The sequence below is a fragment of the Lutra lutra genome, chromosome 14 (genome assembly GCF_902655055.1).
Source record: "Lutra lutra chromosome 14, mLutLut1.2, whole genome shotgun sequence".
Lineage (NCBI taxonomy): Eukaryota > Metazoa > Chordata > Mammalia > Carnivora > Mustelidae > Lutra > Lutra lutra.
Window position 1 is genome coordinate 63,468,297 of NC_062291.1, and position 12,798 is coordinate 63,481,094.

The 12,798-nt window shown below is 57.0% G+C and overlaps 1 protein-coding gene across 5 annotated transcripts in view; it reads right to left on the reverse strand.

Annotated features, from left to right (window-relative positions):
• Nucleotides 1-12,798, reverse strand: part of SH3PXD2A (SH3 and PX domains 2A) — a 236,766-nt gene that overhangs the window by 100,807 nt on the left and 123,161 nt on the right. For all 5 annotated transcript variants that reach the window (XM_047701410.1, XM_047701411.1, XM_047701408.1 and 2 more), the window contains one exon: nucleotides 10,035-10,126. In XM_047701410.1, the coding sequence (XP_047557366.1) occupies nucleotides 10,035-10,126 (92 nt within the window). The remainder of the gene's footprint in view (nucleotides 1-10,034; nucleotides 10,127-12,798) is intronic.

Here is a 12,798-nt window from a genome sequence, read left to right on the forward strand (position 1 = left end):
GTCTATTCCACATCTCACCATTTCTATGAATGTCTCCCCCTCACAGCCCTCAGCTACCACTGCAGATTCCAGTTGCTATGTGCTTGGACCATTGCAATAGCCAGAGGGTGCTGATAAGATCACAGAACGTCAGAGCCAGGAGGGACCCTAGAGAACCCCAGATTTTGCTCCTTCACCTGATGCTGAACTATACAAAGGTTTAATGACTGTCCAAGGTGACCCACTGGACACTGGAGGCCTCAGGCCCAGCCCTAGCCAACACATTCAGTTTCCAGGAAGACAGAATTTCTTTCAATTCTTTGAAACTGCCCCAGGCTCAAGGGCTCTTTCTGATCTGACTGTCCTTGTCTCGCACTTCCCTTCAGTGGGTGGTTCTGCCCTCGCTCCCAGCTTGAATAACACCTCTCAAGGGAGGCTTCCCTGACCACCTCACCAGGCTAGCCCCCTGCTCTGGACAGCCCAGCGCTTGTATCATCACTTGTTTGACTTCTCCTGTTTCTGCTGAATTGGCAGTTATTGTTATAAGGCCCATTTTACAGGTGAAAAAACTGAGGTCTTGGCATTTGAATGATTCCTAGGCCCCAGAGTAGGTGGGGAAGGAGCCCTGGTGCTAGCCAGAGCCCTATCGTGCTCTGCTGCCTCCCACAGAGGCAAGCCAGGCCCTGACCGTGCAGTCTCTCCCCTCAGACCACAAGCTTCCCCACGGGGAGGGCTGAGCTGTGTCCACTTCCATGGTCCTATGCCTCACACCAAGAAGATGACCAAACATGCGAATGGCTCCTGCCTGGATGGCAACAGAGAAAGGCTTAGCTCTGCCATGGGCTCCCTGTGGGGTGGCTAGCCAGAGGACTGGTTACAATGGAGGGGTAATAACTACAAGGGAGGGGAACTGAGACACCCTTGAATGTGACATAACTACAAAGCAGGCCTCCTGGGCTCGGGGCGGGGGGTTGGCGCTCATCCTGTGGCCTTGGGAGCAAGGGAAGGGACCCGTGGGTGCCTTGGGCACCTGTGTACCAGGACCATCCTCCTGGGGCTAAGGTTTCAGGGAAACACACACCCCGGGACCCCTCTACCTTTCTTATCCCTTCCTTATCCTTATCCCTTAACCTTCCCACTCCCGCTGGCGAGAGCTGAACTCCGGTGCCAGGCCTGGAAATGGAATAAGCCTCTCTCTGTAGCCGCGGCCCACACAGCCTTTGCCCTGAGCTGGGCTGCTTAGGTGGCCTCCCGGCACTTCCCACCCAGCACGACAGCCGGGCCCTGAGAAACCCTTGTTCCCCAGAGCCCATGCCCCTTTCAAGTGGGTTGGAACCAGCTTCCTGTGGGGACCTGGCTCCCACCTGCCCACCCAGGTTAAAGGGGGCCAGAGCAGGGGGCGGGCACGGTCTGCTTGCATGAAACTCTGTGCTGTCCCAAGCGCGCAGCTCCCGGGGGACCCACAGTCCCTCCATCCAGCTGGCTCTCTCACCTGTCAGTATAAAGAGACTATTCGTGCAGCTGCCAATGGCAGAGAGGCTGGAGGGACGGTGCGGGCCACGTCCCTGGCCAGATGGCTGGTGGCAGAGCCTGCAGGCAAGGGTCTCACCAGGACACAGCAAAGCACAGGGCGGGAGACTGGACTCTCCAGTCCAGTTCCCAGGGCATCAGTCCCCCGGGGAAGGCCAAGAAGCTAGATGCCCAGGAGTTCTCGATAGCCAGTGGGGTGCCTGGGGGCAGAGGGGGGCAGCCGCTCCCCCCCATCAGTAACCAACCCTGGCAAGTACTTGCTGAGCTGACCACTTCCATTCCCCCAGCCTTCCCAGAGTGGCCCTGTGCATGCAGGCCTGGGCTCATGGAAGAAAGGGAAGGAGAACAGAAGTTCCTGGGAATGAGCTGCGTTGGGTCAGGCACTCTCGAGGCACGTACAGGCATTAGCACCCTTGAACCTTTCCATTACCCCCATGACATGGGTATCGTTGGCCACTTTCACAGATGCAGAGGATTTCACAGATCTGGAGAGGTGGGGAGTGATTTATTCAAGGCCAAAGCAGAGCTGGGTGTTCTGACTGTTGTCTCTGGAGTTCGTTTATTTTATTTTAAAGATTTTATTGATTTATTTGACAGAGACACAGTGAGAGAGGGAACACAAGCAGGGGGAGTGGGAGAGGGAAGATCAGGCTTCCTGTTAAGCAGGGAGCCCAATGCGGGGCTTCATTCCAGGACCCAGGGATCATGACCTGAGCTGAAGGCAGACACCTGACGACTGAGCCACCCAGGTGTCCCTCTCTGGAGTTAATTTCACTCTGTTAAAAATTTCGACCTAGTGGCAGTCTTGAGCCTTAAGTCCATCAGTCCATGATGTCCTGACACATAGTAGGTGCTCAGTGGACACATGCTGAGGAGGGGAGCACTGCAGAGACCCTCTCTCCAGGGCTTTTGGCACAACCTTCCCTTTGCTTCCCAGGGAAAAGGAGAGAAGGGAAGCAGCTACTGTGTGCTCCACACACATCATCCCATTTAATTTTCCTCCACTGCTGGGAAGGCAGGTGTGACTCACAAGCAGGCTCCTCCCCGAGGTCACCTGCCATCAGCAGCGGAGTCTGGATTCTAACTCAGGAGTCAAACACTGAGCAAAGCAGTCAGCCTACCTCCTGGGTGGCCCTGACCTGGAATTCAACTGGGACCAAGGACAGGGGTGCCCCCGGGAGAAGCCTCCTCAGATTCTCAGAGCCGTCCTGTCTGGGCCCCTGAGACAGGGCTGGCAAAGTCCCTTCTGTCCTCCTGGCCTCTGTTTTCCCTGGGGGGAAGGGGCAGGCATGGCCTCCATCCCTTCCAAGATATAACTGGGAAGGGAGGCCAGGAGCCCCTCCAGAGGAGTGCTTTTTCTTGGGTCTGCCTTCACGCCTACCCCAACCCCAAGCCTCTGCCTGCCTCTGCTTTGCCCTGTACTCCATTCATGGAACCCCTGCTCAGCGCTCTCTCCGTCAGCCCACACTCCAGACCCAAACCCTGACCTCTGCGCAGGGCAGGCCTGCTGGTGGGACAGTCTCCCTTTCTCACGGGTCTGCCTGACTGCCCCATGGCGGTGGCAGGGATCCCCAAGCGGACTCCCAGGCCAGAAGCCAGCGCTCTGGGCAGGCTGGGGCAAGGACAGTTCTGACCCAATCTGGCCGTGGGCCCACAACCTTGTAGGCCAGGTCCCTCCAAACACTGGGCCATTGTTCCAGTCTGAGACAGGGGATAGGTCTGTGGCCTTGGGGCTGGACAAAAACCTGTTTAGCAAGGCTCTGCTCCTCCCAGGCAAGTTCAAGACCTTAACCAGGATCCTGCCAGGCTCCGTGGGAAAAAATAGGCTGAGGAGACAGGCCTGAGCCTAGAGCTGAGAGGGGGCGGCGGGGGGCAGGAGACCCTCAGCCCGCCTCGTGGCCCCGCCACATGCCCCCGGTGCTGTTGTGTAAGCGTGAGCCCTGCTGGCCACAGGCTGCAGGCTGCCAGCAGCCGGACACGTGGGATGCAAAGCGTGTGACAAGAAAGAAGCCAGCAGCCCAGCCTGGGCTCTGTTTTGCCCTCCTTCACAGGAGGTCCAAATGTGTGTATGCTCACCCTGCTGTGGGCTTGGGTGGCGAGCAGAGGGTCAGCTGTAGTCGGGAGGCACAAGAAAGATGTAATGCAGCCCTGAGGCCGTGAGGGACAGCGTCTCGCGGCCATGCCCTCCCTCCCCGGTTGAGGAGGATGCAAGCCCCAGCTGACCTCGCTGTGTGCCAGACTGCCAACCTCCTCACGACCCTTGGGCATGGGCACCATCGCAATTCCCACTCTACAGATAAGGAAACTGAGGCACAGAGAAGCAAGAGGCAGAGCTGGCCCCGAACCCAGACCAGTGACCCCAGAGGGGTCAAGAATTTCTTCACTTTGCTCCTACGACTGTGGACAGTTTTACTGACAATTTTGTCAAATGGCCTCAACTTTGGTGTAGCTCTGTCCACACTTACAAGAGCCGGGCCAAGAAACATGGGCTCCTGTGGTGGGACAGACCCAGGAACAGACCCATGTGATATAGTCAGTGCAGCTCCAGTGGCAGCTGGGGGGTGGCCTATAGGTGGGGCTTTCTGGAAAGTGGGACTCAGTCCTGTGGCAGGTGGGGAGGGGGGGCAGGGCACTGCTTCAGGTGGAGGGGACAGTAGGGAATGGGTTTGGAGGCTGGCAGTAGCTGGCTACACTCTGGTGACAGGAGACTAAGAATAAGGGCAGGGTTGTTGGCTCAGGAGGCCAGAGAGATGCAAAGGCAGATGACAGGCCTTTGCTGGGGGTGGGGGGTTTCCTCATGGGGCTGGACCTCTCCCTACAGGTTTGACCCTTTCCAACAGAAATATGCATCAACCAAGGACCCTAAAGACAGGCCTCATGGAGGTCCCCTCGAGAGCCTTTGGGTTCACTCTTTCAGTTGGGTGAGAATTAAGATTTGTGAAAAGAAGTATTTGCTGGGTCACATGGCTGAGTCCTCTGAAAGTCCTGCCAAGCCAGCCTGGGCCTGCCTTAGCCCCCGCTTCGCCATCACGGACACCCCATGGGAATCAGAGCACAGGTGCCCACTGCTCAGGGGGCCTCCTGCACCTGTGGAAGCCAGACCAGCTGATCCCCAGCCCCCCCAGCCCAGCAGGGGATCGGTCCTCCAGCGGTGGGGGGTTGGCTCCAACATAGCAAAGCCTGGGATGGCAGAAAGGGCAGGTGTCACCCCAGGACCCCACCGGGGGTCACCTTGGGCACTGCGGGGGTGGAAGCTGGGCTCAGGGGCTTGTCAGGGTTAACCCAGAATTTGTCTTGCACTGAATTCCCCTGAGCTCCAGGGGTGCGTCTTTCTCTGCCTCCTTCAGGGTTTGGTGACTAAGGCTATCCCTACCCAAGCCAGCCACACAGCTGCCCCAGAGTCCCCAGAGAGGAGACTAAGAAACATCATCACTAGCTTGTCTTGCGCACGATGCTCACTGACCCCTCGTTACTCTGGGGCCACATGCCGGGGGCTGGAGGGAGAGATGCTCAGTTCCCTCCCAAGGGGTGTGTGCGCGTGTACGTGTGTGTGTGTGTGTGTGTGGCAGGTGGGGTGGGGTGGTGGCTGACAGGACGGTGCCCCCTATTCTCAGACAAGTGGACCTGTCCAAGGCCTGCCTCCCCCGCTTCTCAGCTGTGTGACCTGGGGCAAGCCATGTACCGCCAGGGCCTCTGTTTCCCTATGGGCTAAATAGGGACAACAGTACTGACTTCAGCTGAGCAGGCGGTGTGGGGGAGAGGCTGAGATTTAAATGAGATAATACAGAGAGTACAGAGGAAGTAACCAATAAAGGTAACATCTTTCCTTTTCTTTCTGCTCCCCATGAAGACACTCATGCATACACACACATATGTGCATATGTACACACATGTACACACACGTGTGCACATTCCTATTCAACCACTGGGCTTCCCAAGAACACATCATCCTCAAAAAGAAAACAGCTGTTGTAGTGCCTGAGTGGCTCAGATGGCTGGGCGTCTGCTTCGGCTCGAGTCGCGGTCCCAGGGTCCTGGGATCAAGCCCTGCATCAGGCTCCCTGCTCGGTGGGGAGTCTGCTTCTCCCTCTTTCGCCCCACTGTTCCCCCTGCTTGTGTGCTCTCTCACTCTCTCTGTCAATAAATAAATAAAATCTTAAAAAAGAAAACAACAGTCAAAGGGGCCAAGGCCGGTCTCCATGTGCCCTGGCCTGCCGAGGACCAGAAGGAGGCGCTGCGAGGAGGGGCCGACTTAGGAAGCCTGAGCGGAGTGATAGGTTAGGGCTGGGGTTGGACGTGTCAGCCTGAAGCCAGCCTGCCCCGGGTTTGGATCCTGGCCCTGCTGCTTGCCAGCCGGCTGACTAGGTAAGCTATGGCGGCCGTCTGGGCCTTGATCTCCTCTGTGGAATCACGTCACGGTCTGTCTCCCGTGTAAGACTCTAATGAAGCCTGAACCATCAGTCTTTCCTCTGGCAGACGTTCTGAGCATCTGCTCCGGGCGCTGGGGATGTAGTGCGAAGAGTACGGGTACTCTGCACTACCGTTCCCCCAGAACCGACGTCCCAGGGAGAGGGACCGAGAGTCAGTGCCATGAGTGAATGGGCCACGTGTGAGTGGTGATTCATTCTCCATGAGGAAGGATGAAGCCAGGAAGGGGAGGGCAAGCACTGGGTGGGTTTTAGCAGAAGGCCGGAGCCTGCCCTGCCGAGCAGCTCTGTGAGGAAAGACTGGAAGGAGGTGTGGGAACAGGCCAAGGGGCTCACTCGGAGAGGGGCCACGTGGCCCAGGCAGGGGCAAGAACCAGTGCAAAGGCCCCAGGGCAGGAACACCGCTGGCAGGTGCAGGCAGCAGCCGGCAGGCCAGTGTGGCTGGGGAGGAGTCAGGTGGGGGAGCGGCAGAGGGTGGCGTCCGAGGGCAGGGAGGGCCAGGCCAAGGGGGCCCTGACTCTGAGGGACATGGGGGGCACGGAGGACTTTGAGGAGAGGAGCGACATGATCCGACGGATCTTTCTAAATGACCCTTCCTTCCGAAATGTTGAAGATGGACCCTAGAGAGCGAGGGGAGAGGCAGGGAGGTCGGTCAGGAGGCCAGAATCCAGAGGAAGACGGGAGATAGGGTGGCTCAGGGTGGCAGCAGGGGAGACGGTGAGAGGCAGTCAGAGTCTGGAAATGCTCTGAAGGGAGTACCCCCCGGGTGTGCTGAGTGGATGGCAGGGTGGAGGGAAGGGATGCATGTATGCCGGGGCTTGGGGTCGGCCCAGCCGCAGCCCACATGTGTGTGTGTGGTGGGAGGCGGGAGAACGGGAGCTGCCTTCCTAGGGGCCGCGTGAAGACGGGGCGCCACCACGGCTGTGCTGGGTCAGGCTCACCTGAAGGGTCCGTCCTCAAGGGACATCCTTTCTGTGTGGGGCTGGAGTTGAGAGCGAGGCTAGCAGTTCAGAAAAGGGCTGGGCTCTCCCCCACAGAAGCCAGCCAGCGGCCTGGGATCAAAGCCGGGGAGCTCGGGCCTGGTCCGCCTCCCCCATCAAGGCTGGGCTGCCACAGCTTTGCCTTCCCAGCAAGACAGAAATGGGACCCAGGCCCCCGCCCCAGGCCCTGTGAACACCCGCAGGGCCCCTGCGGCCTCACACTTGAAAGAGCCAGGGGGTTATCTGCAAAATTCCAATTAAATCCACAGGCTTTGATAATTTGATAAGCCGCTCTACAGTCGCCCCTGAGTCAAAATACACTGTTACTTGAGCCTGTGTTTATGTTTCAGGATGGAGGGGGAGGTGTATGAGGTGGCTCTGAGGGAGGGGGGTGCAGGCTCTGGGCTGATGAATCGTCAGCCTGTCAGGCCCGGGTCACCGACGGGTCTGGGCTCTAACGGCAGGCACACTGTGGTCTGGAACATGCGTCCCTCTTGGCAGCTCCTGGAGGTCGAGCAGGGCCCAGGGAAGAGAAGCCCTTCAGAACTGTCTGTCCACAGCTGACCCTACTTCTGGAGCCTGAGGCCTGTCTCATGCTGGAGGGCTTCCTGGTCTCAGGCCATCTCTTGCCAGACCAGCTGTGAGCCAGCCCAGGTGGCCGGTAGCCCCTCAAGAAAGAGGCCAATAAGCCCCCTGACATGGTGACTTGGAGGCAAATGCTTTCCCCTGCAGTGGAGAGTATGCACTGGATCACATTCCTTTCTGCTCTACAAGCTTCCATGAACAAGACTGCAGAGTACTACCTACAGGCCAGTAGCCCTGACCAGGTTGTCTTCATGCACTTGTTACCTGTCAGCCCTCTGGACCACTCCACGAGTCCCATGTTATCATGTGTTAGGGATGGGAAAACAGAAACACAGAGAAGTGGAGCCAACGACCAGAGACACAGCCTAGAGTGGCAGACCTTGACCCCAGAGTCCAGCTAGGCAAAGCCATGCCCACTGCCTCACCAAGCCTGGTTGGCATCACTCCTGAGGGCCTTCTGGAGGGGAGCAAAAGGCTAACCTATTGCCATGAGTGCAGAGGTGGGGAGGTGACAAGGACCAATTTACGGAGGTGACAAGGACCAACTTACGCAGCTGACTGGCAGAGAACAGGGCAGAAGGGCACGGATCAAGGGCAGGGTCAGTGATTTTGTGGCGATGCACTGGCTGTTTCACCTGATAGCAGTATCCCTTTCCCCTCTGGGGGTCAAGTGATCACATGGGACTTCAATGACAATCGCCTGGGGAGGGACACCTCTTCTCTCCCCATGGAAGGAAGCGGAAAAGAAAGGGGAGGCTGTGAGAGACCATCACAGCCGGATGGACCAGGGCCACTGCTGGGGTCTCTGGAGCCTTCCTCTGCCCTGGGAGAGTGAGGATGGCTAAGGCAGGAAGACAGACAGGGGAGGATGGAGAGGGACACAGAGAGGCTCGGGACCACCGTCCCCCTGACTCCTCCCAAACTAGGAGGGCAGGCGGGAGCTGTGGAAAGAGTATGGGCCTCTATATGAACCTGAAAAATCTGGGTTCAAGTTCAGGCTGCTGCTGTGAGCCTGTTTCCACATCTGTAATGTGGGGATAAGAATACACGAGTCCCCTCTTGTGAGCCCGACACAGCAGGTGCAGCGAGGGCAATGCTTCTCCCTCTGGCGAGAGCACGCTTTTCTGTCTCGTTTCATTGTTGACGAAGCTCTGGCTCAGCCCTCATGTCCTCTGAGTTTCATGGATAATCGCTGGAGGGAGCCAGAGCAGGGACTCATCCCCGTCCCTTTGTGGTAGAGGAGGGAAATGAAGCTCAGGGAAGCCACGGAGTGACCTGCCCTGAGGCTGTGTGGCCAGTCAGCAGCAGAGGTGGGGCGTGAACCCCTCCTAGTCTCTGTGGCTTTCCTCGAGTCTACCTTGTGAACCCGTCACTGATGCGTTTCTGATGGTCTGTGGCATTTGCTCGTTTCTTAAGCCCAAGGCAGCCCTCAGAGAGATGGCAAGCCTCTGGGCTGGTAGGTTTTTCTCCCCCGAGGGCCCAGGCTATTTTAGGCTCTGAGTCTAATAGTACAAGTGGAAAGAGAAGGGTCCCTCCCGGCAGGACTGCCATGTACGGATGTGCAGACCACACACTCAGTGCCGTCAATGGTGCCCTAAGAGCCATTCAACACACACCCTGTCTTCAGGCTTTTCCTCCCTATTCCCAGATGGCCTCTGGCCTCCTCCCACCTGCCTCAGGTCATTCCTTCGTACTACTCTTTCCTTCCCCCTGCAGTACCTACCCCATCTGCCTCTCAGCCACCCATCCTTGTACTTTGAGATTTTAGGGGAAAAGAGATGTTGAGGGATGTGATCTCTCACACCCCCACCTTCTCCCCAGCCAACACCCTTCCCTGTCTGCCCTCTTCTGTGCATCAGCTCCTGGTGGAAACCAGAGTTCTGTCTCCACTGAAAACCCAGTCTGGTGAGGGAACTGTTCTGAGCAAGAGAGAGCGGCCCTCACAGAGGAGCCTGGTCGTATGGGTGAGAAACCGGCAGGACCGGGTGGATCTTCTTGACCACCAGACCCAGAGCATTCTTATTCCAGAGAGAAGAGACACCTGCTTGGTTCCCCATTTCTCCCCAAATGTGGAAATACCAGCCAGCACCGGACTACTAGGAATCAAAGATTTGGGTTAGAGCCTCCTGCCTGTCACACACCCAACCAGCTATGCGACTTCGGACAATCACCTAAACTCACTGGGCGTCAGTTTCCTCCTCCGTAAACACAGCTACTAACGATGGTCACCCTGGACATCTGAGCAGAGGGACCGTTAGACTTTCTTTCACCTCATCTGCTCCTTACAGTAACCTGGGAGCTAGAAAGAGTGTGTGGGGAAACCTGTCCCCCAAATGCACAGACACCCTCACTTGCCAGCCCTGGGGTCAAGGGAAATGAGGTCAAGGCATTCAGAGTCTGGGGAACAATGGTCCGTATACCTTTGGCCCATCTCTCCCTTTCCTTGTGTCCCCACATCCTGAGCCTCTCCAGGCTGCCCTCCACTTTTGTCCACACCTCAAGGCACAAAGAAGAGGCCTGAACTACCACTTACTCTTTTGGGGGGTTGACATCCTCTGGTCGGGCCTCAAAGAACCGAAAGACTTCCTCACACTGTGAAATGTGGGGAGGCAGCCGAACAAGTGCCTGTGGAAAGACAGGAAGAAAGGGCATTAGGTGTGATGAAAGCCCCAAGCAGGGTCCCCTTGGGCTGCCAGTGACGGCAGAGGCTCAAGGACGGTGCCGTGGATGACACAGCCAACTGGCCAGCCACCCCGCCGCCGCCCCAACCAGACAACTCATCAACAAATCAACCAATCAGCTACCTAATGAAAGAGGTCTCCATCCATCCCACCCATTAGCAAACCTGCAAATTAATCTACTAACCAACTAGTCAAGTAATAAAAATAACTCACTGGTCAACCCCAATGAATCTATCAACCATCCAGCCAACAATTCAACCAACCAACCATTCGACCAGCCAGTTCGCCAACTAAAAACCAGCCAACAAAGCAAAAAACAATGCCCGTTGATCCTTATGGCCCTCAAGTCTTAGGGCCCTCAGGAACTAGTCAGCCCTGGCTGAACCCTGAAAGAATTCTCTCCTGGCCACAGAGGAAGTCCAAGATCCTTAGCCCAACAACCCAAGGTCTTATTCTACCAGCCTCGTCTCCCACTAGCCACATTCTAGACACGCCAGATAGTCACTGTCTCTAAATACCGATTGCACAATTTTTTAACGACAAGCAGATAATTCTAGCAAGGACAACAGGGGGCTGTGACAGAATCTGATAGTACCTAGAAAGATTGGCAGGGTTTTAGGAGACTTTTTGACAGTGAGAGGAGAAGATGGGCACCATGTGGGGGTAACTGTCCAGGTAGGATCATGGGCCAGCTGTGAGCTTGTCACCCAGAGAGGCCTGAGAGTCTGCTGCTGGAAAGTGACGGGTGACTGCCAGACGTGGTCAGAGCTCCTGCTGTGTACCAGACCAGTGCATACCTCATAGCCTGGGGCACCTGGGACCCCTGACCTGCCCAACATGGAGGCAGGGGCAGCGTGAGACCAGGTGAAGCCCTACTCCTGGGCTGCACTCATGTGCAGAGAAGATCCTGGAATGATTCTTTAGTACAGACAGGAGAGGCCACTGCCAAAGCAGGGCTGAGGGCCAGGGCCAAGGGAACTCTGGGCTAGAGCCAGAAGGGAGAGGAAAACTTGGGCCTGTGGGACTTGCGAAGGACTGCCCATGAGGAGGCTCCAGGTCAGGGGAGAGCTGAACAGAAGCCTGTCAACGTGCCTGTGCCTCGCTGGGCCCCCTTCACCGGGGCTGCTTCAGGGGCCATGACCCAATCTGGCATCTCCCCGGTACCAAGCGTGCGGGGGCCTCCATGTCCAGAGTCACTGGGAACCTCCTAACGGTCCTCTTGAGGGCAGATCTCATCCTTACATTACTGGTAAGGAGGTGGAGGCTCAGGGAGGCCACGTGGCCTGCCCACAGGCTGTGTCAAGGGTGGGAAAGAAGTTGCTCGAAGGTAAGCTCCGTGCAGTTGGGAGTCTGTTCTGTTGCCTGCGTGTCCCTAGATCCTAGAAGAGTGCCTGGCACAGAGCGGGCAGGCAACAAGTATTCGCTCAAATGAATGAATGAAGAAGGGTTTTGCTGTGCCAAAGCCCAATATCCAATAGTAGTGGGACATGATAATGGGGCAAAAAAGAAAAAAATGCCCATGTGGTCTTTGGCTGCAAGGAGAGAGGTCTAGTGTTAAGGAACAGGGAAGCAACTGCTCAATTCTTCTCTGAGCTGGTCAGGTAACGGAGCAGATGTGGCACTGAGCGCCAGGCATCCCACCATGATGGTCCTTTTTGATGTCATACCCGCACCTGGGCAAGATAAGGCCCAACTACAGAGGGTAAGACAACATCATGCAATGCACAGCTGTTCTTTCTAGAGCCCCTGGCTTTCCAAGGGTCCCTAACACATCCCATCCCATGAACGGCCAGGAAACAGAAAAGAAGGGAAATGAACATTTAATGGGCAACTGTGTTCCAGGCCCCTTGACCCCAATCATCTGACAAACAGTGAGGGCTTTTCAGTGTGTGCCTCTGACATGGGGCCCTGCTGGGGGTCACAGGGGTGAGTCAGATGCAGCCTCTGCCCTTGCACGAGCACGTCTGATGACGTTGTCGCTGGAGGTAGACATTTTGTCCTGGAGGCAGACACCCTTGCCTTTGTTTATGACGGAGACACTGGGGCTATTGTGCTCATGGGCGGAATGAAACCCTGGGCTCAGAAGGTAGAATGGGTACGGACTCCCCCTAAAGCATCCATGTTGTCACCTAACCTACGTGGCCAGTGCTGTTTTCTCCCCCAGGAAAGGGAGAGGGAAGGGGAAAAGAAAGACCGAGAAAGGAGAAAAAAGGAGGAAGATAGAGAGTGGGGGGAAAGACAAAGAAAGAGAGAGAAAGTCGGAGAGACAGATCTACAGAAAGAGAGAGAGAGACAACAGAGAGGGACAGAGGGGAGATGAGGCCTGTGTGCAGCAAGGGCCCCTGGCAGAACCGAAGGCCTGGGCAGGGCAGGGCAGGGCAGGGCAGGACGCAGGAGGGAAACCATGACCAGGGACCCAGGCTGCATGCAGACTCGCTGCCAGGGTGACCTCCCTGAAAGGACGAGGGAAGGGAGCCAGGCAGGTCTCCAGCCGGCCTGGAGCACTCGCGCCCTCCCCGCCTAGCACACTGCCACCCACCCACTGCGCAGGCCCTGGCCGGCCAAGGGCTTGCGCAGCCCCAGCAGCGAACACAGGGGCTCTTCATGCCGACAGAG